Below are 27559 nucleotides of genomic sequence, written 5' to 3' on the forward strand. Positions count from 1 at the left end.
ACAAAAATTTTGATAGCTCAATAAAATCACACGCTTTAACTCTTCGATTATTGATGCCTTTCTTTTTGAGCAAGAGCTCGAAAGAAGAGAAGACAGTTTTAAAGATCACAATCGTAATTAATTTTAAACACTTGAATTTTTATGGAGGAGGAAGAAGAAAACCCCAAACGCCACAGATTTGTGAGGAATTGCACAGCAGATTGGGTGCAGTAAGCCCGTTCATGCTTCTCAGTCTGCAGGTTTGTAATTTTTTCGCCGCCCGGCCAGGTTTTGAGTATTTTAAGAAACTCTAGGTCTCGGGTACAAATCGCAAAGTCGTGTCATCTTTTTGTTAGCAGAACGGCGTCCATTGTTGTTAGTTTTCGAAGCCTGTGTAAATCTGGAGAGATTTGGGGCGTTTGGATTGTCCGTGACGCCCATCTGACTGTGCTGCAGTCGTAGAGAGATATATAGGGTTTCGGTTGGTATAGTTTAGTGTCTTTCTTCTTTCTTTTTGTGGATATTGTAGCAGGGCAGCGTCTCCAAAGCTTCTTTCTATTGCTTTGTGAGAATATCTGAGATTCAATCGCAGCCTGTTGTTATTGCCTTAGGATTATTTTGTTGTGTATATCGGGGTCTTCCGTGCAAAATTTTCAAGGCTTTTTGTATTGGACGGGCTCGGACTTGGTAGAAGGGGCTAGATCTGGGTTGAAGTTTTACAGATTATGTAAGGGTTAGTTTCTGAGGCTGAAGAGGTGTAGTCTCCTTATACTTTATTGACATGGAAAACTTTCATGAAACGGCACACGCTCAATTGTCTGATTCAACGGAGGATTCGAAAGATCTGGACACTTTTGAGCAAACGCGCTCCGGTAAAGATTCGATCCCTGTATTTTCCTAAAAAACTAATTAGCATTTTGATATTCGTGTCTTCTTAATTGTTTTTTGATAGCAAAAGTTACAGTAATTTGAGCTTCTAAGCTGACTGTCAATTTTCTTTGTTTATTGAAGACATTTTATATTAAATATCATGATATTCCAAGTAATTGAAGCTTTAACAGGGACCTATAATTGGATTCTTTTTGCCCTTTTCGGTTTTGTTGTCAGCTCAGTCTAAGAAGAATTTCTGTGAGTAGTAATATGCCTCTCGGGGAACATATTGGTCAAATGATCACATGGCAATGAGACCGGTAAAATACATAGGCTCCCTAGCGAGAGTGAAGCATTGATAAAATAATCACATGGTAAGATCACCCACAAAGCACACAAGCATCCCAGGGATTGTGGAAAACGGGTAAAATAACTACATGACAAGGACATACAGCACACAAGCACCATTACAGAGAGTGAAGATTCCTACACATCTTCCACTGCAAAGAATGTGAAAGCTTTTAGTGCATGTCATGCCTTATAGGCCCTGCTTGATGCCTTATAGGCCCTGCTTGTCTCTTGATTATTCTCATTTCCAAATGACAATGCTTTTCTCATGTGTATTGCTTTAGAGTCCCGGTTGCCTCTCAATATGCTTGTTTTGGAATGGTAAATTTTATTATGTGCATGCAATGCCTCTGCCTTATAGGTCCCACTGCTGTTACATGTAAATCTATTTTCAAAGGGAATTTTTTTTAATACATGTAACCTGGCATTCTTGTAAATTCTACATGTGTTATGGAACAGCAACGCTTTTTGTGCTTGCATATAGGTCCCACTGCTGTTACATTTAAATCTATTTTCAAAGGGAATTTTTATAATCCATGTACCCTGGCATCCTTGTGAATTCTACTTGTGTTTTGGAATATCAACGCTTTTTGTGCTTGCAATGTTTGTAAATTCCATTTGCTGATTCAACAATTTAATTTTTTATCATTAAGTAGTTTTGAGTATTCTAATTTCTAATTAGCAATTCGATATTGAAAATTTTGATGTTCAATGCTTAATGCAATGTTCAAAAATTTAATAATTTACTATTTTTAAATTATTTTAATTTTACATCTTTATGAACATCTTTTCATAGCTAGCATTTTAGCACCATATGCATAGTATACAGTATATAAACACTCCACCTCCTGCTTCCCCCACCACTGCCCCCTGCCATTCCAATGTGCCTCCGTCCCCTAAGGCAGTGTCACTAGGTAAATTGTAATTGTCTCACAATTAAACCTCTGTTATATTGTCTAAACTTCTAGAATGAATTATAGCTGTGTAAATCCTCTGTCTTGTGCAGTATTCACACTCTAATGCCGTTTCTTTTGTTAAGTAAATCTAAGCTTTTTAATTTTAACTGTCTTGGGGGGCTACATTACATTTGCTATTGCAGCAAATGTATATCTAGTGGAGTGTAAAGTAAACTTGCTTTCTTACAGTATTCATGTTATAGAGTCAATTAGTCCCCAAAACCAGTGTAACGAGACTCTGACGCGGCTCGGACTAGGCAAGGGTAACTTGACTCGTGACCCGGCTCTGACTCGTGACCCGGCTCGGCGGTGACTCGGCAAAGTGAAAAACCTTCGAAATTTTGAGATTTTTTAGGATTTAAAGAACATTCCATGCACCCATTATTGAATAAAGCATAAAGACACAATAACATCATTAAATAGAAGATAATTTGATCATAATGCACATGCCACATACTTAAAGTTAAAAACTTAAAACTTAAAAGTCAAACATCGATTACATATGTACAATACTACAAACTACAAAGTTACAAACTTACAAAGGTAAATTGCTAAAATTAAATACTATATTACTAGTAATTAAAGTCAAACTAAGATAAATCCATGCAAACCATCAAAATGTATATGTATTATCATTTATGCATTATGAAATCCAACACATCAAGATTCAATAGTCATCATCAAATTCAAATGTTCCAAATGCTGATCATATATTAAGTTATTGTTAAACTGTTAAACAAAAAGTTAAAACAAGACTATAAGCCTACAGCTATGGCTCCTAGTCGGAGTCATCATCATCCTCATCCTCAACGTCATCGTCATCCTCATCCTCATGCCCAACCTCAGCCTCAACCTCAAGCTCAGGCTCAGTATAATCTACAAAATGCCTCTTAGTAAGGCGTCTAAGGTAGGTCCTGGATGTCTCAGTAGCCATAGCATCAGCTCGTGAGGTGCCTCTAGGATCAACTGTACTCTCTGCCTTTGGCTCTGCCAATGTCTGTGAGCTGCCACTAGGAACAACAGGAGCTCTCTGTTCCTCTGCTACCATAGCCACAGCCTTAGCCTGGCCCTCTCTATCTGCCTGGTCAAGCCACTGTAGGTCCTCATCATCAATGATAGGATCAGTAGCCTCTGTGATCCAATCAGACTCTGGATCAACCTCCTCTAGAGTAATCGGAGAGGTGTCACTTCCAAAATCTCCCTGATCCTAATGCGCAGGTTGTAGTGCACAAAGACTAGACTATTCATTTTCTGCACAGACAACCTGTTATGCCTCTTCGAGTGGATGTGCTCGAACATGCCCCAGTTGCGCTCACATCCAGAAGCGCTACTTGGCTGGCTCAAAATGCGGATGGCGATTTGCTGAAGGTTTTTGGTTGAAGGCCCAAACATTTGCCACCATCTATCTGAATTTTGAAAAAAGGAAAACAAAAAAATATTAGTCTCATTTCAAAATTTGAACTTTAAGTTTAAAGCTAGAAATTTATAAACTAGATTGTATAAGGCTTAAGCTGCAATCTTTACCTGGCTGCAATTTTGTACAACCTTCTTTGCAAATTTGACTTGAAAAAATGGGCCCTGATGCATTATTATAGGCATCCATCTCAAGCAATATATCTGTGGGATTAGGAGACATCTTCGATACCACTGTGTATAGGCCACTAAGAACCTTCTCATCTGCCTTGAAATCATTAAGGAAACGGTATGCCGGATTGAGGTAATAGGCTGCTGCGTGGATGGGCTTATGAAGCTAATTTTGCCATCTCCTATCAATTATGTCCCAAATAGGGCCATAGTTTTCCTCAACTCCTACATATTTGGCCTTAATAGTCTCCTTGACCCTATCCATGCCCTCATAAATGTAGCCCATAGAGGGCTTCTCGCCATTAGCAACTCGTAGGAGGGCTACAAGGGGCTTGGTGATCTACAAAACAATTAAACAAAAAAACAATTTAGTGAATGATGAAACTTTGCAAAGTTGCACAATGAATATAAATCAAAAATATGTACGAGACAAATTAATTTATAAAATTTTAAGACTTAAGCTTTTAAAATTTAAAATTACCTCCACAATCTTCGAACATGGCTCCCAAAAATCATCATCATCATAAATGCATTTTGTTGCATCTATCCCTGCAGAGCTGCTCGCAAAGGAGGAGGAACTCCATTTTGGACCAACAAACATGCACCTCAACTCTAACTTTGAACTCAGCAAGGATTTTAGTGTGATAAAGTTAGAGGCAAATCTTGTGATACCAGGACGAGCCAACTCCTTTCCCTTCGTGTATTTCCTCATAGTGCTGAGGACCAAGGCATGATTATAGATGAACTTACAAAGATTTTTGGCCTTGGTAACACATGATTTCACCCATACAAGCTTGCCAATATCCTCTAACATGAGGTCGATGCAATGGGCCGCACATGGAGTCCAAAAGATTTTTGGGTGTCTCTCCATCAATAGTTTTCCTGCAACAATTTTAAATTAGTTAGTAAACAATGAAATTTTTTGATGTATTAAAAAACTTTTAATTTTCAAAATTTAATGAAAAACTAAAACAAATTTTTTAGAAGTAGAACTTAGAAAGTTAGAAGTTCAAATTTTACCTGTAGCAACATAATTAGCTGCATTATCTGTCACCACTTGGACAACATTGTCTTCCTCCACCTCCCTTATGACCTCTTCATTAGTCTCACATAAGAATTTTGCATTTTTCACACATGAGGAAGCATCTATGGACCTCAAAAACATGGTGGATCCTGAAAGTGAAAATTAAACAAAATAATTATCATTCAAGAATCAAGAATCAATACTCAATAAAATAAAATTTTCGTTATTCAATAATTGTATACATTAAATTTTAGACTTCAAGAAGTAGAGCATGATGAATTACCTCCGTTAGAAACAAGAAAATTTAGGAGGGTTCTGGACATCCTATCTGTCCATCCATCTGTCATGATGGTACACCCCTTTTGGCTCCAAATCTTTTTGTGATCCTCCAACTCAAGTTTCATCTCCTCAACAATATCTAGCAAGAGGGGGCCACTCAACTCATCTTCAGTGGGGGCTTTGAACCCCGCACCACAGATGGAAACTGCATCAATCATCCCTTGCCAATAAGGAGTCCTATTACATTTATAAAAACATTTTAATTAGCATATTTCAAATTTTCAACTTAAAATTGAATATAAATTTTAAAACTTAAAACGTAAAACAATCAAATATAAATGAAGTTGAAAACTTGAAGTACTTGGCTGCTATAAATGGAATGTCGCAGAAAAACCAAAACTTGCAAATTGGTCTTACTCCAGCTTCATGTATCTCCCTATTCCAACCCATGCTCTCAAGTGAGGGTTGTGCACCAGGAGTGGTACGCGGTACAAAAAAGTTGTCCAACTTACTAGATTTTCTGACTCTAGGACGAAGAAGAGCAGCACTACTAGAAGGGGCAGCAACAGTAGCATCACTAGAAGTGCAAGGAATAGATGTAGAAGAAGCACGAGCAACAGAAGCACTAGGACGATAGGGGGGACGGGAAGAACCTTCTCCAACACAGCCTACTGACTCAGAAACATTTGCAGATGAGCGTGGAAGGGAACTAGAACCAATCAAAGCTAACTCTTCTAATTGTTTTTTTTTTAATTGTTTTTCTTGTTCATATTTTTTCAAGGCTACATAACAAAAACGTTGAGCCTCAACAGATGCAGCTTCACAAGGTTCAATATCATGACCACATAAGCCAGCAATATGGTATTTGAATCTATTTATCCCCCCACTATTAATGGTTTTGCAAAATAGGCATTTTGTTTGAGTTCTCTTTCTACCCGGAAATTCTATGGTGAACTTCCAACACTCATCTTTTTTGTTGCCTTTAGAGAGCTTGGGTTTTTTTACCTCCAGAAGCCATTATGACTTAATTAAGGAGCAATGTAAAGGTTGCTGCAATAAGACATTTTAGACCAAATATTACCATTTCAGCATTGCATTTTATGAAGATCTAAAGTAAAAAAAAAACTCATAAACAAACAAAAAAAAATCATGCAAAAAACCCATAAGCATAGACAAAAAAATCATCAAAATCTAAACAATCAAGTCTTACCTCTTTCAAATGCTTTGGGAAGTGTTGAGAAGAGCTCCTATAAACTCCTTGATGATCTAAATGCAAGCTCCAATGTCACAAATGCAAGCTTTTCTCCTCCTCCTTTTAGTTGGTTGCAAAACAAGAAACCTCTATTTCTCGTCTACCTCTCTCTCTCTTTCTTCTTTTCACTATAGACTGTTATGGGAGCCCTTTTAGGGTTATATGAGTGAGATATGTAAAAAAAAAATATTAAAAAAACATGTAAAAAATTATATTTTCATGGCCCGGTTTCGTGCCCGTCGCGGCCGAGTCAAGCAGGCCGGGTCACGCGAGTCACTTGGTGACTCGCGAGTCACGCGAGTCACTCCTCGTGACTCGCCGCTCGCGAGCGCGAGTCACGAGTCATTGTGACTCGGCAAGGTCAGTGCGGCTCGCTGACTCGCCTGACTCACGTGACTCGCCGCAAGTCACGTTACCCTGCCCAAAACCCACAAAAAACAGCTTCTCTAAGTTGGGCTCTTAAGTTCATCTTTCATTCTTACTGTTTCATTTCATAATTTGTATTTATGGATTAGTTGGATTGTCTGTTAGAGACTAAAATAATTACATGGAGAAAACATTTATTTAAGATGACTGCCTTTGATTTGTAGACAATATTTTTTTCCCTGATTGAAAATGGGTCATACCGTGTATTGAAATATTTATGGTTACATCATATAGCAAGAATGTTTGGAAATTGGAATGATGGCATGTATCCTGTTTGAATTTCTGTCTTAATTATGGGCATTGGAATTTTGAAACTTCATAATGGTCAGTTTCAATTTAACCCCTGAAAACCACAAAAAGATTTGTGTAAGTGGCTGTTGTGCATTGCTCATTCTTATTGTGCCACTTTGCTATTTAATATATGAATGAGCTGGGTGCAATTAACATAGTCAAATTATCTGCGAGAGTCTAAAATATAAATAACTTGCATGGGGAAAACATTTATAAAAGATGATCATGCTTTGTTTTTGTAGACAATATGTTTTTCTGAAGTCAAAAATTGGACATACATTATTTTGGAATGTTCACGATTACATCATATAGCCAAACTGTTTGGAATGTTCCATGTATGCCATTTGACTTGTCATAGTTGTGGACATTGGGGACTCAAAAATCCATGCAAGGTAAAATGCTAAAGATTTATCCCAGTCTTTGGGCATATTTTGAAAACAAATTTGAGTCCTTATATTCAGTCCTGCATTTGTTAGAAATTCCTCGAGTCATGAAAGAGTTGTACCAAATTGCCTTGAAATTCGATATAAAACTTGTATTGTTTTTGGATGCAGAAGATTAGAATTTTGTAATTGATATCAAATTTTCACTTTGTAAATGATAAAGCTTTATAATTATGATAGAGATGGGTAAAACATGTTAAGTAAAGAGCATGTTACCTGTTTTGTAACTCACTATCGTGATAGAGAACGATCACTTTATGTCTGTTTTTACTTTCCTTTGAATTTTCATATGGTATTTTAGGCTATTGTGCTGCCAAATTCTAGAAAGTAAGCTCTAGCGTGTTGCATTTTATGACTTCTTATATATTATAAGAGGCATTTGACATTCTGTTGTGTGAGAAAAACAATATAGCAGTACCTCTATCTGTGACAGGGAAGCAGTTGTTAGACTGTAGCAATAGGCCCATGAAGGATTGGGCACTGTTGAAAGGAAACAGAGTTTATGCCTGGGGATTTTTAATTGTAACACTTATTCTTCCAAAATATATATATATGTTGTGATTTTTTTTTTTTGTATCTGGGACAACTAAATAACATGTTTCCATGTCATTACTATGATCGTAAATTGAAATGAGTTATATGAGTCTGAAAAAGGGTACTGCAGATTTTTTTTTTTCTGCAAAGTCATATAATTTTGCATACTATAACAGGATTTCAATTTGAGTTGTAATTTATATGAGTTCTCTTGTGGATATTATCTAAGTTATATGTATTATGGACACACAGCAATTGCAAGGTTTGATGCATCACAATATGCCTTTTTTGGGAAGGAGGTTACTCAGGAGGTTGAACTGGGAGGTTTGGAAGAAGATGATGCTGGTCAATTGGGCGGACTTGATGATGATGGGTTGTCCTCAGTTTATGACAGGGATGAGGTAATGCTTGAAGTATCTTGTTGATTATTAATAGCCGTGAATACCAAATTTTGGTTTGGTCCAAATTATAAACACTGTAATTGTTTGCCACCCACTGTTAAATATATGGATTTAATAACCGTGAATACCAAATTTTGGTTTGGTCCAAATTATAAACACTGTAATTGCTTGCCACCCACTGTTAAATATATGGATTTTTTTATAACTATTACTGGGAAGGCAATTGAAAATAATTTTTTATTATAGACACAAATCGAAATACTGAATCATGTTTTTACAAAATCTTCTTCCAACCTTCTGCTTAAAATCCAACAATTATTCTGAATGTGGCAGAATGAACAGTCTGAGGCTCTATCCGAAGCTGATGATATGTCTGAGTTATCAAATTCCTTCACAAAGGTTAGTGTTTCTTTTAAGCCTAGCAAAAGGAAATAATAATTGTTATATAATTCTTGCCAGTGAGTTATTAAATATTTTAGGTCTTTGCTGTTTCAAACTTTCTAATCTTCTTATGGTGAAAGAACTGTGGCAAAATATGACAGTCCTTATATTAATTTAAATTACTAGTATTAATGATCTGTATTTTATATTTACAATCATTTTTGACAGTTTTTTTTGTGATTTGAGTTTTGTGTATTATATATTTTAGGTCCTTGCTATTTCAAAGCTTCTTCTTATAAATTAACCTTGGCAAAATTTTTGTTCTCTTATAATGCTAGTATTAATGATCTGTATTTTATTTTACATGCATTTTGATGTATTGTTTAATCACTTCTTATGTTTTGAGTCATCTCACTCTACTTTTGCTCAATAATTTGTGTTTTTTCCTTCTACCAAACAAAATGTGTTGAGTTTTTCTTAATTCTTTATTTAACTCATAAGAAATTTTCCAATCGTCAGAGCAAAACAAAGCGAAGGACAAAACTATTGTTTTATGCATCAAAATTCTTTATCTATAAGTGAAACAGACCAGGCAGTTTGAAATGCCATAAACCTTATCCTTGTACTGAGTTTTAAGATTGTAGTCACCAGGAGACTCCAGTATACTTGCATCTGCAGTTCTATATATTTCTACCATGTTACTAGGTCCAACATCGGGAGCATGGATGCAGGTCTGGGTCTGTTCCTGGTGCATCTTTGGGTTTGCAGTGGGAAAAATCAATGACCAGAAAAGCTTTACAATTCAATTAGAATTTGGTAAATCTGGTATGACATGCACTGGAACTTTCTTCAGGGTTAACCATTGCAGGATTATGAGAATGGTGATGGCTAAAGTGAACCATAAATCCTGCTTCTTTGCAAGAACTGACCGCTCAGTTAGTAGAATTTGTGAGCAGGAGTATATGCTGCAGATAGCATGACAGAAACCCAAAGCAAAGTGAGATCAGTCCAGTCGGAAAAAGAATGGAATCCTTTAAAGACACGATCAAGTGCCCGACCAGAGGGAATGCCTTGACTTAACTTATCCCTAGAAGCATTTGTACAGATAGAAGCATTCGAGGCAGGAATGAACAGAGAATGGATAGAAAGGGTTTGATATATATACTATATATGTTCTGTTAAGTGCTGCCAGAGGAAGCAGGGTGTAATGTCCCTTCCCTGATTAGTCTCATATTTGCCTGGAAATCACAGTACACAAGGCTATCAATAAGTTTTTCAGTAACTATGAAATAATATCTTAGTTAGATATCCTAAAATTAGAAATATTATATATGAGGGATATAAATCAATTCGATAGATTGTTGAAGTTAACTTGAGGGTGACCCAATGATATAAAAGATAAGGTAGGGTGACTTGATGAAGTGCCCCGGAAATCTCCTACCCTAGGCCGGAGAGTGGATTTATAACCCCCCTTGGCCTCATGTGGTCCATGCCAAACATATGAGGTGGCTTACCTAGTGTGGGGTCGTATTGCAGTTCTCTTTCATCTCGCCACTCCTAATGGTCTAATGATTGAACACCCAATTAACCATGGTAAGGATTGCAAGGAGCTTTCACAGCAGGGTGCCCTGAAAGCCCTGAAAGCCTATCCTTTCTAAGCCCAAAGACAGTCCTCTTTATTCCTCTTTTGGTCCGATGGGGGCTCCCCAGTCACAGCCATGAGGTGGTGTGCTAAGAAGGTAGCCTCATCACCATTCTCCCAACTGTGATTACTTCACTTATTGTTGTTGATTACAGCAGCAATAAAACTGAAATATACATAACATCTTATACACACTTTTTATATGAAGTCCTTATACCAATATACCTATTATTGTTAAAGTCGGATAATTATAAAATGCATGTTAGATCATTGTTATATAGATGCATATAGGTCTGTTGGAATGTCTACGTACAAACAATCTCTGATTGAAATATATATCTCTGAAACATACAGTCCAAACAAGAATATTCCTAAAAATACTTGTTATTAAATATATTTATCAGATGATATTGTTTCCAAAAAATCGATTGCTTGGATTATTCTGTCTCTTTTCTTATATATTTCTCCCTGCCCATGATTGAATGAATGAATGTGGGTTTGATAGGGCGACACTTAAATGATGAATTGAATGATTGATTTCTGATTCCAAGGTGTGTATTGATTGATGATGATTTGAATGCTTGTTTATTCACTTTGTTGAATTGATCTTTGCTAATTGATAGATTGTTTAGTTCAACCTTTGCTGATCAATAGATTGCTTGATTGTGTGGTGCATTGATGCATGATGATGTATTGATGTTTGCATGCAATGATCTCCCTTTTATAAGTTTTAAGTAAAAGGGTCACCACCTGTCATAAGACGAGTCACCACTTTTCATTGTTCCCTTTGAGATCAATATATTATTCTCTGATCTCCCTTTTTGATTCCTTGCCCTTCTTCGATGGAGTTCTCTTTTAGATCTCCTCTTGAGTGTAGGGAGTCACACCTTCACATTTTTTAATGCCCTTATGAAAGGGTGAAACCCTTTGTTAAGAAAAGCTAAATCTGTTTGGCATCAACTGCTGCCCCCTTCACTCCCTACCTCTCACTTCTCTAATCTGTCTTTACTATGTTTCAAATCTGTACAGATTCAATTTAAGATTTGCATTTCTTCTTCTTCTAGATCTACAGGTCTTATTTTCTTAATCCCTTAATTCTTATATAAAATCCCTCCTTATGCTCTGAATCTGCTCTAGATCTCCTCTAGTCCTTTTTTCCTCCATTCCATTTGATCCTTCTTCTCCTTTATATCTTTTGTGAAGAAGGGTCACACCTCTTTACTATGTCTGCCTTTTTCGATGTTCACACTCTGTCACAATAAACTGCCTTTTGAAAGGGTCACAACCATTCATCATCGCTGTCCCTTTGGAAGTTACTTCCGTATTTGCTCCTTCTATGCAGATCAGAACTGTCTTATATTTCAGAACAGAACTTACTATGATTACCTTGCTTATGATGACAACCTTCTTCCATGCCTTAAAACAAATAACTTTCCCTCGTATTTGTATCTTCATGATGGGAGAGTCAACCTTTCACTATTACAACCTTTCAAGAGAGTCGCAACCTTTCACCTTTTATACGCTTCGAAAGAGTTGCAACCTTTCATAACTAACACCTTTTGAAAGAGTCACAACCTTTTCTAAGTATCATCTTTGAAAGATTCACAACCCTTCTTCAATCCTTCCCATGCTCCCTTCTTTCTTCTTTTCTCCCTTTCTTTTCAAATGAACTCTCTTTCCTTTTGTATCTTATGTTGAGGGAGTCACACTCCATTATGTATTTCTTAACCTTTCATTAACTAACCTAACTTGTATGTGTATCTTATTATACTTATCTATTTATTTGTTTTTATATTTGTTATTAAATTGCATTTTAGAAAGGTAACATTGCACAGCTGTCTTTTGTTGATATATAAAATGATTACAGTGGATCAACTGGGTCCAACTTTAGGATCCTGCAGTTGCATAAAATAATCATACCTTCCCTGAGCAGGATAAAAGAGAACTCTAAAGTGGCCAATGACAAGTCAAATAATGCCAAGATATTTTATCTTTAAGCCTTCCTGTAGAGTAACAGAATTTATACTTGTGACAATCACCTTCAATATTGCATCAGTTCTCCCATAAGTTTGGTCGGACAGTCTATGCATCAACTTCTCTCTCCAAAGTTCTCATAACCTTGTTAGGGACAAAGTCAATAAGCACGAGGCCCCAAGTGACCCGGCCCATAAGAAGGTGCAGTAGATGCTGTAGAACTGGCAGCACATTCTATAAGAATATATGTTATATTATATTCACATCTAATGTATACTATTACATAAATGTATGTATATGACTTTTACATTATTTTTGTACTAGCAAACCCAAATCCACCAAAAAACTTTAGCTGTAATGGTGAACAGGATAGCCAAACCCAAACCTGAACTGAAACCAACAACTTATTTACTATTTCTATAATATAGGCATATGTACATTCATCTTGTTTTTGTGCCTGAGTCGCTGTCCAACTCACTGCAGTTAATTAAGATTGCAGTAGCATACTAGCTAAAATTATTGAGGTCTTAAACGTATCTTCTATAAGAGATGTGTGTACAAAGTTATAGGTGTATCTTACAAAGTATGCAATATATACAATAAATAATATACAAGGGAAGGTTACTGTACGATGAACGTGACAACTGAAAGGAGGTCAGAAAGCCTAAATGTCAGAAAAATTCTAGTCTCAGTAAACATCAGAAGTTGATCATATGTATTGATTTTGAGCTAAGTTTGTGGTTGTGGTAAGGGGATGGGTACACTGGTATGAATATTTCCCCCTCTTCTCAGCATGGGTTCGGTGTTCTGGTATGCTGGCATTGCAATTTTTTTTGTATAAATTATAAAAGAGTCAGTGATGCTCATACTTGTCACTAAGTAAAATATCTATGCTCCAAGTTTCAGGGATGGGGATGTGTCTTGGGGAGTTTTTTTTTTTTGTAGAGGCCATTTTTTGGGAGAGCAGGGGACAATTTTTAAAGATACATAAAATTATAAAATATAAGGAAATTTCAAATATTCATATGATATTATTGCCTAGGTGTTCATCATAGACATTAAGGGAACCATTTTTTAGCATTGGGAATTCAATAGGACTTATGACTCTCTCTCTCTCTCTACACACACACACACGTCTGAAATATCCCAAATGGATATTGAACTGATTTTATCTCAAGATAATTCTTAGAACATAAACATATGAAGATGCATTTTAAAGTAACAATATATGTTAAGTATTTTAGCAGTTAAGTGTATTAAAACATCTGCTCAGAAGTTAGTAATATATATATATATATATATAAAATTGCTGTCACTATAATATTGCAGTGTTTCCATTCTTAAATACGTCTTCATTATAATCCTTGCGCATTCAGATATATTAAAGATATCGATTGCATTTTAGATGACCACCGTTAATGCATTGTCAAGTGGTGATGATTAACATAAGACAAATTACTATCGGTTGCTACTGTCTGTCTTTAGTAATCTTTAAGCTGATCGCACCCTTTGTGTTATCCGGTGGCATCATTTGACATGGGTTATATTATCGGGTTTAACTAATTGTCTTGAACAGGTGCTAATGTATATGCATATTGAGGCATGAGCACGTAGGGTCATTCCCCTACTCGGTTGTGTTTCAATATGTATATATATTAGTTCACTTTGTATCTGCAGATCATATCAATAAAAATGGCATACAAATCTCAGATCAGAATAGGATACTACTGCAATAAGAACATATAGAATAAAGACTTTAGCATTATATAAGGAAGACACCAGTCTGCTATATCATAGAAATCAGATTGAAACTAATTGATAAGTCTCCACCCGCTAAGATCTATTAAACTTTACATGGTATAAGAGCTTAATTGGTAGAGAGACTATAAAATCAAATATGTCAAATAACGTAAGAGTAGAAGACAGATTTGAAGGTGCTGTAAACTTCTTCTCATGTAAAATTCGGATTACTACGATTCTTGAAGAATAAGAACTAAAATCTTTTATTCAATCAGATGTTCCGATTCCTGAAGATGAAACAAAAAAAACCACTTGGAAAAGGCGAGACAACAAAGCCAAGAAAATCATAGTAGACTCCATAAAGGACCACATACTTCCATCCATATCAAATCTAAAGAAAGCCTTCGAAGTATTCACAACAATAAAAAATGCATTTGAAATCAACATCTCAAGCAGATTGATTACTCTAAAGAATCAACTGATGAATACTAAAATGAATAAGGGAGAAACAATCTCATCCTAATTTGGAAGGATCTCTGAACTTAAAAATCATCTAAATTCCATTGGAAACGAAGTAGAAGATCAAGAACTCTCTATATTAGAGGATTACCACTATCATGGGAAGCATTCATTCGAGTTGTTAGTAGACCGTCAATCCCCTTGTTTGATCTACTAAAGACTGATTGTACTTCAAAAGAGTCAAGATTAATCTCCAGAGGTATTGTATGAAATCAAGAGGAAAAAGAGGAATTTTAAAGGAAAGAAACATGACTATAAGAAAAAGAATAATAAGTTCAACAAAATTGATTTCTCCAAAGTTAAATGTCATAAATGTGAGAAATTTGGACATATCTTCAGTAAATGTAGCCTCATTAGCTGAAAGGAAGAAAGATGAAAATCTATTATTTTACACTGCTTTATCAAGCGAGATAAACTCTAATGAAAGTGTGTGGAATCTGGATAATAGATAGTGGTGCTTCCTGACATATAACAGGATTTTGAGAAAAAATTGGAACCCTTGAAAATTATAGAGCTGAAGGAGTTACTATTGGAGACAACTCCACTCATCTAGTCAAAGGTATCGGGACCTATTCTATTCAACTAAGGACTGGAGTTGCATTAAAGTTGAAAGATGTTCTATTTGTACCTGGCATAAAAATAAATCTAATTTCAATCTCTGGATTAACTGATGAAGGATTTCAAGTTACATTCACAAAGTTTTGTACTGGCCTAAACTTAAATTTAAAAAATACCATCACCATAGGGACCAAACTTTATATAAACTATGCGACATTCAAAAACAAGTTTGTAATCATGAAATAACAAATTCTAATGAAATTTGGCATAGGAGACTTGGGCATATTGGTTTCTGTTCACTACCAAAGATAGAAAAATCACCTCTGGAATACTAAATCTAAATTCTAAACACATAAGTTTATGTAAAGGATGTGCTCTAAGAAAGAACATTAAAAAACCTTTCCCTCCTAGTGAACACAAGACTAAATCAATCATGGAACTAATTTACTCTGATTTGTGTGGGTCCATGCCGACTTGCTCTCTAGGATGTTACTTCTATTATGTAATATTCATTGATGATTACTCTAGGAAGAATTTGATTTTCTTTCTAGAAGTTAAAGAATCAAATGAGGTGTTATCTAAATTCAAAGAATTGGTGGAAAATCAAGTGTCAAAGAAAATTAAAACTCTAAGATTTGACAATGGGGGAAAATATACTTTTGAAAATTCCAAAGCCTTTTGTACATCTATTGGGATTAAGAGGGAGTATACAGTACCTTATAATCTTCAACAAAATAGGGTAGCAGAAGAAAAAATAGAACTATTGTTGAAGCAACAAAAGCTATACTCCATGATCAAAACCTAGAATTCTCATTCTGGGCGGAAGCCACAAATACTGTTGTATACATACAAAACAGATGTCAACACTCCATTCTAGAAAATATAACCTTTGAAGAAGTCTTTACAAGAAATAAACTTGACTTAAGTCACCTCAGGTTTTTTGGTTCTCCTGTGTATATACATATGCCTAAAGAAAGAACTAAGTTAGAACCATCCGGAAAGAAAGGAATTTTTTTTGGGTATAGTGAAAACTCGAAAGGATACAAAATTTATGTTCTTGGACAAAGATCAATGAAAGTGAGTAGAGACGTCATATTCAAGGAGAACATTGCCTTAAAACTATCTACAACACAGATGATGAGCCCATTACAGACTTGGAAGTCCACTATCTGAAATTTAGAGGGAGAATATATTAGAAGAAACTAGACCAGTACAAGATGTAGAAAATAGAAACATTTCAAGTATCAAGAAGAGACCTTCGTGGGCAAGAAAAATGCTTGAAGAAAATGATATTGAACCAGATGAAATTACCAAGGAAGTCAAGAAAACCAGAAATAAATCATGTTATAGTGCACTAGTAACTGAGCTTACTAAATCTGAACCTACATTTGTTGAAGAAGCTCTAACTTGTCAAGCGTGGAAAGAATGCTATGGTTGAAGAATATCAATCAATACTACAAAATGATGTCTGGGATATTGTACCTAGACCTAAAGTCATTTCTGTTGTCTCTTCAAAGTAGCTCTATAAAATGAAATATGCAGTAGATGGGAGCATTGGGAAACATAAAACAAGGTTTGTTGCTTGAGGTTTTTCACAGAAGGAAAGTAATGATTATGAAGAAACTTTTGCCCCAGTTGCTCGTTTCACTTCGGTCATGGCAATTCTTGGAATAGCAGCAGTGAAAGGATGGAAGGTGCATCAAATGGATGTGAAAATTGCATTCTTAAATGGGGTCATAAATGAAGAAGTATATATTGAACAGCTTGAAGGTTTTGTAATAAAAAATGAAAACCTATATGTATATAAACTAAAGAAAGCTTTGTATGGCCTTAAATAAGCACCTCGAGCTTGGTATGAAAGAATTGATAGCTATCTCACCAAATTGGGATACTCTAAAAACGAAGCTGATCCTAACATCTATTTTAAAGTTTCTAATGGAGATATGATCATATTGGTCCTTTATGTTGATGATCTCTTGACAACAGGTGAAGATCATCTTATTGCTAAATGCAAACAAGATCTTGTTGCTGAATTTGACATGAAACACCTAGGTTTACTACATTATTTTTTGGGTCTAGAAGTATGTCAAAAGGAAGATTACATATTCTTAAATTAAGGAAAATATACTTAGTATATTCTGAATAGATTTGGGATGATAGATAGCAAACCACTTGCAATTCCAATGGAAACTAATCTAGACAAGCTAAAAGAGGAAGCAACACATTCAAAATTTATTGATCCTAACTTTTATAGGAAAATCATTGGATCTCTCATGTTTTTGGTAAACACCAGGCCTGATATATGCTATTCCACAAATGCACTAAGTCACTTATGTGTGAGCCTAAGAAAATACACCTAATGGCTGCAAAATTTGTTTTGAGATATCTACATGGCACTATTGGTCTTGGACAAAAGTACAAAAATGTTGAAATCAAACTTGAAGGCTATACTGATTTTGATTGGGCTGGTTGTTCTATAAACCATATGAGTACCATTATATGTCGCTTCAGTCTCGGATCAATAATGATATCATGGTTCAGTAGAAAACAACTTACAATTGCCTTGAGTTTCATTGAAGCAGAATATATGGCAGCTTTCATGGGAGCACGTGAAGCGGTTTGGTTAAGGAAGCTATTATTTGGAAAGAAGTTAGATTTCATTGTGATCCATTGTGACAATTAGAGCTGCATCAAACTTTCTACAAATTCGGTGTAACACAATCAGTCAAAGCACATTGAGATTTCTTACCACTATATCAAAGACATGGTCGACAAGAATGTGATCAAGCTGATCTATGTTGACACAAAGGATCAAAATGTTGGTATTTTCACTAAACCTCTTGCAAGAGTAAAAATAGAGTATTTTAGAACTAAACTTGGTATGAAAAATTTGTAATTACATTTTTTGTAAATTTATTCATGAATATTATATTAAATTAAATTGTTTGCAAACTTGTTAAATGAAAGGTGACAATCTTTCATATATGTTTAAAGGTCTCTATTGTAAGGTGATGATCTTATCAATAGATTACCAACCTTCTAACACCAAAAGTGATGAAGGTTATTGGTGTCATTGTTATTAGGCCGGATCTTGCCGGACACATTGATACCCATCATGGTTATTAGGCCGGATTTTGCTGGACATGATGAAAATCATTTGTTATGGTTCTTTAGGCCAGATTTTGCTGGACACTATATTCTATTAGACATAATTGAGTCATACTTAATTGTATGAAGAGGTCTCAATCCCTCATTGCTAAGGAGGGAGTGTTAAGAATGTTAGTAGTTAAGTGTATTGAAACATTTGCTCAGAAGTTGGTAATATATATATATATTATAATTATAATTGCTGTCACTATAATATTGCAGTGTTTCTATTATTAAATACGTCATCATTATAATCCTTGTGCATTCGGATATATTAAAGATGTCGATTGCATTTTTGATGACCACCATTGATAATGCATTGTCAAGTGGTGACAATTAACATAAGACAAATTACTATCGGTTGCTACTAAATGTCTTTAGTAATCGTTAATCTGATCGCACCCTTTGTGTTATTGGGTGGCATTCTTTGATGTGGGTTACATTATCGGGTTTAACTAATTGTCATGAACAGGTGCTAATGTATATGCATATTGAGGCATGACCAGGTAGGGTCATGCCCCTACTCGGTTGTGTTTCACTATGTATATATATTAGTTCATTTTGTATCTGCAAATCATATCAATAAAAGTGGCATATAGATCTCAGACTAGAATAGGATACTACTGCAATAAGAACATATAGAATAAGGACTTTAGCATTATATAAGGAAGACACCATTCTACTATATCATAGAAATCATATTGAAACTATTGATAAGTCTCCAACAACTAAGATCTATTAAAGTTTACAATATAAACCAATAGATTCTTGTAAAATACCTTAAAATATGTTATTGCATTGTACAACAACAATACAATAACTATTATTCAAAAGTCCAATTTTAAACACCATTTTGCAGTCAGATTGGAATACTAAGAAAAGAACTTGTAAGCGCACACGAGACACCTGGTGTGATGTCTCCATAGACAATGGGTTTTCTCCACTGTCTATCGACACGAGGGTTTATGTCCATGTTGGATGAAAGCTGAAGCTTTCCAGATAACTCTTGCGAGAGAGAAACTGAAATCTGAATCATAAACCAAGCATAATCTGAATGAATGAGTTTGTTTCCTTTTAATCCTCAAAGTTGTGACTCTTCGACTCCCCGTTTTTTGGTCTTATCCCTCCTTGTCACTTTTAGCCCACTTTATAATATCAAATTGACCTTTTATAATTTTAATTCACGCTCTCATAGTCAATTTTAATATTATATGAATATGTTTTTAAATTTCCTAATGTTCCAAAAAGGGGACATTACAATGTATGTTTTTTATGGTGTGTATTTAGGTGAGGGATTTATCATTGAAAGTTTCCTAAAACCTTCAATATTGCATGTTTTGTTGTCAAACTCATCAAGGAAGAGGATTGTCTGAGTTTTAAGATAATTGGTCTTTTTCTAGTTTGCTTGCACTTGAGATACCAATAGATGGTATTGTTCTGTGAGTTGTCTGTACAGGACATGATTGATACATTTGAGAATATGAAAGTGACATTTCCTTGTGACAGTGATTGTATATTGAACAAGTTGTCCAATGTATGAATTAAAATCCTCGCCCCTTACTTTGATTGAAGATGTAGAGATAAACAACAAGGGATAGGTATTTTGTAGATTTTGTGACTAGGTCAGACTTAGTTTGGTAGGGTTGAGAGGCAGGTTCCTCTCAGGGATAGGATGCACTGATCTTCATCTATGCGGTGTACGTACCATTGCCACCATACCAAATGAAGCCCTTCACAACTACATAACTTCATGGCGCACACAATTTTCATAATTTAATGTACATCTTACATGTGTATGTCACAAATCAAATTGGCTCATTTATTGAATTGCTTAAAAATAAGGCCAATTTTGGGGCACAAAACTTTTTGGACTTGGGGTTGGATTGAATTGATATAGAGTCAGGAAGGATTCAAAATTTATATGGTTTAATCATTTGGGGTCAGTGTCAGCCAGTGTACGTGATTTTGAGGCTTAAAGAATATTTTTGAGCACAATTTTGAGCTGAAGAATCTTTATATTTGTTTGGGAAAATAAAGGCCCCTAAATGTTTGTGTTATTTAAGCAATAATGATTGCAATTAGATATGGCTGTAGACTACCAAAAGAATTCTTGCTTGTGCAAACCCGGTGAGATCATTCTGGAAAATGTGTCATTCCCAATGGCAGTCCCAAGGAGAAATGGTGTGCGGAATACACCTCAAACTACCATAATATATTTTAAAGGCTATATTACCTTATTAATAAATATAAAATTTTAATAGTAACTATTAAATGTACAAGGTAATAGTTTAATGATAAATATAAATTATTATTTTATAAATTAGTTAATAATTTATTAAATCAGTAATAAATGAAAATGTTTACTAATAACTAGCATATACTTCGTCAATTGTTTCAATTTCAGGTTTGAATTGTTTTTAATGCTATATTATTATATTTTATATAGAATTTTGTTTTTACATTATTGGTAAATAAGATAAAAATAATTATAATATATGAAATCAGAAACAGTTTTATAATCGCAGTTCAATAATAATTGTGAAATGGTTTGAAAATTTAAATTTAAATATGCAGTATTTTGTTTTTTTTGATAGGTAAAAGGCCATGAGGCCCAAGATTGTGATTAGATTCTAGAAGTCATCTCAATTGGGCACCAAAGATCAGAGATGGATAGGTATCCTTGGTAGAACCCTTACATAAATAGTAATTTAACCAATTTTAGCACCTGTTTTTTATTTCCAAATTGATAACTTTGTTCTTGTACTTCCTTGTGATAGTAAAAAATGAATCTTATCTCCTATTAACTTCAATTTTAAAATCAAATAGTATATAAGGAAAAGTTTTGAATAATTGAAAATATGTCACTTATTAACATTAAGCTTTCATGATATCCACTAAATTTAACATGTTTATTTTAACAATAATAGTTCTAAACCAATTTCACTTCAAGAACAAGTGTCTAACTTATACTTATCATATTAGCTTGTCTTATTAGAATCTCTTCTCCAATTGCTCCTTTGTTAGCAAAGGTTATTTGTTTCTCTATTACCTTCCCTATAAATATGTTTTATGATTGTTTCTTCAAATTGATCAATGATGGGTAGGACATATTCAAGTTTAGAATTAAGAATCTAGTTTGGAATCTCTTTTTTTCTTAATGAATTTAGGATAATTTACAAGTCTTCTTTGATAACTAATTTATTAATACCTATCTCTCTACTTAAGAGTTAAGCCTTCTATTAGGGCCTTTAATTCGGCTAAGTTATTAGAGATTAGTCCTAAAGGTTTTGCACTTTTAGTTAGGCATTGACTGTTTTCTGAACAAGTAATACATCCTAAGCTTGCTGGTCCTTGATTACCTCTAGAGGCCCCATCAAAATTTAACTTCGACCATTCTATAGGTGGAGGTTCTAATTTACATTCTTTGCTAGCGATCTTATTAGATTTTGAGTATGTCATTGGTCGATTAATTAATTTAAACCAATTTTTACTGATCTCCGCATCCCAGTCTAAAAAGGAACCTTCCTCTCTATATGAGTTATTGAGATTATTGTTAACTACCTCAATAATGCAAGCCTCCAATTTATTAAAAAAGGATGTTAGATCCATATTTTCATTATAGAAAATTCTTCTATTCCTTACTTTCCATAATTCCCATAGGAGTATGAAAAGGGATATTTTTCATAAATTACTATAAACCTTAAAACAACCATGTTTTGACCAACTTTTAAAAAAAATTAATAGGTTATCAAGGAATGCAATTTGCCAATTTAATTTCTTAAATAACCAATACCAGCAATCCTTAGCAAAGGGACAGTCATAAAGCAAGTGTGTAGATGTTTCAAATTCTTTTTCGCAAAGTGGACATCTAGATGGTCCTTCAAAACCCATCTTGGTAAATATATCTGCTGTTAGATTTCTCTTTTGAAGAGCAACCCAAAGGAAGATACCAACTTTCTGAAGAGATGCTGGATCGCAACATAGATTTAGAGGGATGTCAATATAATCCCATTGTTGAGAATTTATTATCTTTTCATACCTTAGTTTAACTTTTATAATTTCCGTTTTTCGAGACTCCTTCCTATCTTTATGATTTGCCTGCCTACATTTTAAAAATTGATTAAAAATTTACTTTTCATGGGATGAAAGTGGAATAACCTCTAGGGCTTTCCATTGCCATCTTCCATACTGATTATTGTTAATTTTTATTTTATAATCACTCACATTCTTACCCCACGGAGCTGAAGGAGTGTTTTTGATTTTTATAGGTAGATTTACACTATCTGGAGAAGGGAGCCCATCCCATTAATCTTCCCAAAATAAAGCTTCCTGCCTTGAACCAATATCCCAAGTTAACTCATTAGCTATTAACGGGCGACAACTCAACATAAAATTTCAACTTCTTGAACCTTTTGGAGTCAAGGCAAAACTCTGGGTTGCCTGTTAAAGTGTAATCTTATGTTGATATTGCTAAACAATTTCAGATGAGAGAATGACTTCAAAGATGCTTCATTTTTATAATGCATCTTTTGTTTAATATTGTTGAAGCAGGATGCAGTAATACTGGCTGCAGCATCCCCATAGGATAGATGGCACAAGGGCTTTATGGCACACATTTTAATGGAGATTTTGGATAATATTTGACAACTAACTTGTTCTGTTGAATTTCAAATTCAACAGTCAATTAAAAAAATGAAGCAAATCCCTATGTCTTTCTGGATGGAAGGACAATGGTTTAAAAGATCACATTTATTCAACCCCTTCTATTGACGTCTTTCTAATGCATCTCAATGAAATTGTATGGATGACTTGGATAAGTTTTTTATTATGTTCAATTTCTTAGCAACAAGAACATCTTAAATTTATTGTCTCCTTAGTGAAAAGAAATTTCTTGTATATGAAAAATTGCTGTTCATCTTTGATAGAATCTGCAGCTTTCTGTAATTTAGTTTGTTCATGGAGATTAAACTTAGTGCTGATGGCACATCTTTTGTTCCAAGATAGTGTTAAGAACATATCTTTTGTTCTAAAGTAAGTTTTGAAGGGATTACCAGCTCTGCATGTTTCTCTATATTTGTTCTTTCTATGCCCATCTTTTTAAGCAAGTTTTTGTCATGTAGATGAACAAGGTATCTGGAGAAACAAGTCTTCATGGAAGTTTTGGAGATTCGGGACTTGAAAGCAGGAAATGTGAGTATATGTTCCCTTAATATCCTGAACAGAGAATCACACATGCATATTAGTATGAAAGACATTTGCAAAGCTTCGAATTGTGAAACCTAGAACTCTATGTTCTGAGGTCAGTATTATATCTCAATGGGATTTGTGATTGTGAGCTAGATGGGACAAGCATTTATCCCTTTTGATTGATTCCATTACAATGACTTACCTGTTTTTTGGAGACTTTCATATTTTGATATTTTTTTGTTTGTAATTGGCTTATAATGGATTCTATTTAGGCTAATTTGTAATTGGATTAAATGACTCTTTTCAATGGTAGCCATGTAGTCAAAAGTCTTGCTTCAGAAGCAAGAAAATCCTTCTTATACTTATCTTGCTTTCTTATCTACCAGCGTGTCAAACAATAATTTATTGTTACGTATTTCCATTGTATAAGTTTTAATTTGATTATTTTGAAAAATGTCTCACACAGTTGCCTGTCTAAATTTTCTTTTGCGACTCATATAATGCAGATACCTCAGCCCCAGAATGGCTTCGGGAAACAGAGGTTTCCAACTGGTTGGATCCACAGATATTGGATGCAGATATTGACAAAGAAGGAAATAAATGGTTGCAGCCACAATCGCTTTCCCCTGCGCCAGAGCCTAAACCGTTGTACCGGCATTCATCATATCCTCCCCCAGCATGGTCAGGGGATCCAACTTTTCCTCCATCTTTCAGTTCATTTCTTCCACCAAGGTCACATGCTCTACCAAATCAGGTACGACACAGGTCATCGCCAGGACAAGCATCACAAGTCTCTTTGCCTGGCTCACCTCACATGCCACATTTTCCGGGACCCCAGCCTCATTTAGGAGGAATTTTGCCTAATATGATGCCATACGGAGGAGGGGTATCTCAATTCAATTCTTCAGCTCACGTTATTGGTGCACGACCTCCACAAGGTCTCTGGCTGAATCAACCTAACATGCGCCCAGGAGGTCCAACAGGGATGATACCCAATATGATGCATCAGCAAATGCCCCAGGCTTTGCTGCAGCAGCAAAGGTTTCAGGCAATGCAAGGTGTGCCTCATTTTCCACCCATGCAAACACAAGTGTTTAATTCTCATCCCTCTTCCCCTTCAATGATGCACAAATTTGGTGAAACTCTCTTGGCTGGGGATTTTAGGGATCCACGTAGTATCAAGTCCCAACAACGTGGAAGGCAAAGCCAGCGAAACTATCCACAGAATTCAGAGACAAACAATCAATTAAGCAGGATTAACAGTGGCTGGCCACAGTTCCGATCAAAATATATGTCTGCAGAAGAAATTGAAACCATTGTACGGATGCAACTTGCTGCTACTCATAGCAATGATCCTTATGTAGATGATTATTATCATCAGGCTGTGCAAGCCAAGAAAGCTGTAAATTCTCGAGGGAAAAGTCAGTTTGCACCTTCTTATCTACGTGATTTGCCGTCGCGCACAAAAGCTACTGCAGAGCCACATGCTTATCTTCAGGTAGATGCACTTGGGAGAGTACCATTTTCTTCTATTCGTAGACCTCGTCCACTCCTGGAAGTGGACGCACCTTCCACACCCAATGCATCAGGTGATAACTTAAGTGAGCCAAAGTTGAGTGAGAGGCCCCTTGAACAGGAGCCAATGCTGGCAGCCAGGATTGTTATAGAGGATGGACTGTGCCTCCTCCTTGATGTTGATGATATTGATAGACTTTTGCAAGTATCTCCACCTCAAGATGGTGGAGCCCAATTCAAAAGAAGACGGCAGATTTTATTGGAAGGCTTAGCTGCATCTTTGCAATTAGTTGATCCTCTTGGATCAGATAAAAGCGGTCATTCAATTGGGTTAGCACCAAAGGATGACTTTGTCTTTTTACATTTGGTTTCTCTTCCCAAGGGCAGGAAGCTTTTGTCAAAATACCTTCAGCTTCTGACACCTGGAAATGAACTTGCACGAATTGTTTGTATGGCTGTTTTCCGTCATTTGCGATTCTTGTTTGGTGGCTTACCCACAGGCGCAGACTCCAGTGCTTCTGCTACTACAACATCGCTTGCCAGGACTGTTGCTGTGTGTGTTGGAACCATGGATTTGAGTTCCCTCAGTGCTTGCTTAGCAGCAGTAGTTTGTTCTTCAGAACAACCACCACTTCGTCCTCTTGGCAGTTCTGCTGGTGATGGTGCATCTGTTATTCTAAAATCTGTTCTGGAAAGAGCTACTGAACTCTTGACAGATCCCCGTGCTCCCCAGTCTAGACCAAATAGAAATCTTTGGCAGGCATCTTTTGATGCTTTTTTTGGTGTGCTCACAAAGTATTGTACGAATAAATATGACAGTATAACCCAGTCCCTGATTTTAACATCAGGAAACACAGCTGCACTCAATTCAGCTGCAGCTATTGCCATGAGCAAAGAGATGCCTGTGGAACTTCTGAAGGCTAGTCTTCCTCACACCAATGAGCAGCAACGCAAACTTCTTCTGGATTTTGCTCAAAGATCAGTGCCACTAGGTGCCTTCAACTCTCAGAGTGGTGGTGGGCACGTGAGTACTGCATCAGTCCCTGGTTGATCATGTGTGAATTTGTAGAATTGCTTTGGTTACCAATAGAGAGGCTGCTTTAAGGTGTGTATATTGGTTGCTCTTCCAGCACATTTTCATGGGAAGTTCATTTTGAGCTATTTCCCAACAACTTTACATAAGGAATTGATTTGTGTTTATGCTTCAGTAGATGTATAATTTAGCTATCGATTCAACCGGCCTGAACAATCATGTTCAACTTGTATGCCAAATATATTCATTGGAGAAGGTCGTCTCTTCAGAATGTATATGCCATGAAAACCTTGTATCAATGGTTATTAGGGAGAAACTGATAGCCACATGGTTTCCTCTACCCACATGCTTTTATTCACAAGTCACCATTAGTTGGTTTCCTCTACCCATATGCTTTTATTCCAAAGCCACCATTAGTTGGCATTTCGGAGTCTTGGCAACTTTTAAAGAAATTCCTGGTCAAAGGATTGCTGCCATTGGAGCTGTGATCAATAAAATCTTGTCTTGCTTTACTAGAGTGTGGCTTTATCCTAGGGCTCAAAATTTTCTCTTATCGTTCAGTAGCTGTTGAATTTTGATCAATATTTATGGCTGGACTTTTTCTGGAGCCAGGTTTTTGGGGTGCTCTGTAATGAAGTACAAGCTCAAAGGTTTAGGCATAAGTCAAATAGGCATGCATTTAGTTTGCATCTTTTAGGCATATATTTGTCGAGTGAACATCTTGAACTTTAAAATGTATGTTCATTTAAATATACTGGAAACAGGCAGTTGTACTTGAGAATCATTTGCTGAAAATTTCAGGGAGTAGACCCGAAAAGTTTTTGCCATCCCTAAATTGCAGATTTGACATCTAAATGTTTCTCCCACTGAGATTATGTTACCATAAATACACTGAACTGTTCGTTGTCAGCAGCTGCTGAGTCTGAAGTTTACCATATACTATAATATCAATTATTTTATTGATATGAATCCTGTACATTATTGGGTTTTGATGTATAATTTCAAAGATTATTTGCGACTGCTAATAATAAGACGCTTGTAGCTAAAACTCCCTCTGTATTTCGTAGACAAGAAAAGCACATTGAAAGGATGGACGGCTGTTTTGTCAATGTCAAAAAACAATTAACGGTCGCTAAATTTTGTGATTAGATCACTGACAATGGCACCAGCAAATGTTTTTGCATAACCTAAAAACTATCAGCTACCGAAATTTTATTTCCAAATTTCTTAATACTAATAGATGGTAGTATTGCCGCCAGCTGTTGTTCAGAGTCTTGACCAAATATGCAAGGATGGTTTGTTGTTTAAAAAATATCATGGTAAAAGGAAGTTATTTTTTCCATTCAAACCGGGGTCTCTGGACATGCATTACGGAAGGAAGGTTAGTCATCACTTTCATTTAATTATGGGAAACAGCGAAGGTTTTTTTTTTTTTAATGCAAATCTTTATAATATTATCCACACGTTAATTGTTGC

The 27559-nt window shown here is 35.5% G+C and overlaps 2 protein-coding genes across 2 annotated transcripts; one reads left to right on the forward strand and one right to left on the reverse strand.

Annotated features, from left to right (window-relative positions):
• LOC149529376 (protein PAT1 homolog 1-like) lies at positions 1-27046 on the forward strand. Its single transcript, XM_089810380.1, has 5 exons — positions 1-851; positions 8239-8387; positions 8721-8786; positions 23469-23538; positions 24042-27046. The coding sequence occupies exons 1-5, from the start codon at positions 761-763 to the stop codon at positions 26099-26101; spliced, it is 2436 nt and encodes an 811-aa protein (XP_089666506.1). The 5' UTR covers positions 1-760; the 3' UTR covers positions 26102-27046.
• Positions 3866-6514, reverse strand: LOC149529377 (uncharacterized). The gene is made up of 2 exons (XM_089810382.1): positions 4219-6514; positions 3866-4077 (listed from the first exon to the last, which is right to left on the reverse strand). Exons 1-2 carry the CDS (start codon positions 4606-4608, stop codon positions 3904-3906), a joined length of 564 nt encoding a protein of 187 aa, XP_089666508.1. The 5' UTR covers positions 4609-6514; the 3' UTR covers positions 3866-3903.
• Positions 27047-27559: the final 513 nt, after the last annotated feature.

This window comes from Cupressus sempervirens, chromosome 11 (assembly GCF_028749045.1).
Source record: "Cupressus sempervirens isolate cs-2001-9-10 chromosome 11, ASM2874904v1, whole genome shotgun sequence".
NCBI classification, from domain to species: Eukaryota; Viridiplantae; Streptophyta; class Pinopsida; order Cupressales; family Cupressaceae; genus Cupressus; species Cupressus sempervirens.

Excerpts from the sequence above, each read along its gene's own strand:
- LOC149529376 (XM_089810380.1), top strand. The coding sequence starts at position 761 with ATGGAAAACTTTCATGAAACGGCACACGCTCAATTGTCTGATTCAACG. Across the intron at positions 8,787-23,468 it reads TATCAAATTCCTTCACAAAG|ATGAACAAGGTATCTGGAGA; the intron begins GTTAGTGTTTCT and ends TTTGTCATGTAG. Across the intron at positions 23,539-24,041 it reads GGGACTTGAAAGCAGGAAAT|ATACCTCAGCCCCAGAATGG; the intron begins GTGAGTATATGT and ends CATATAATGCAG.
- LOC149529377 (XM_089810382.1), bottom strand. The coding sequence starts at position 4,608 with ATGGAGAGACACCCAAAAATCTTTTGGACTCCATGTGCGGCCCATTGC. Across the intron at positions 4,078-4,218 it reads CATGTTCGAAGATTGTGGAG|ATCACCAAGCCCCTTGTAGC; the intron begins GTAATTTTAAAT and ends ATTGTTTTGTAG.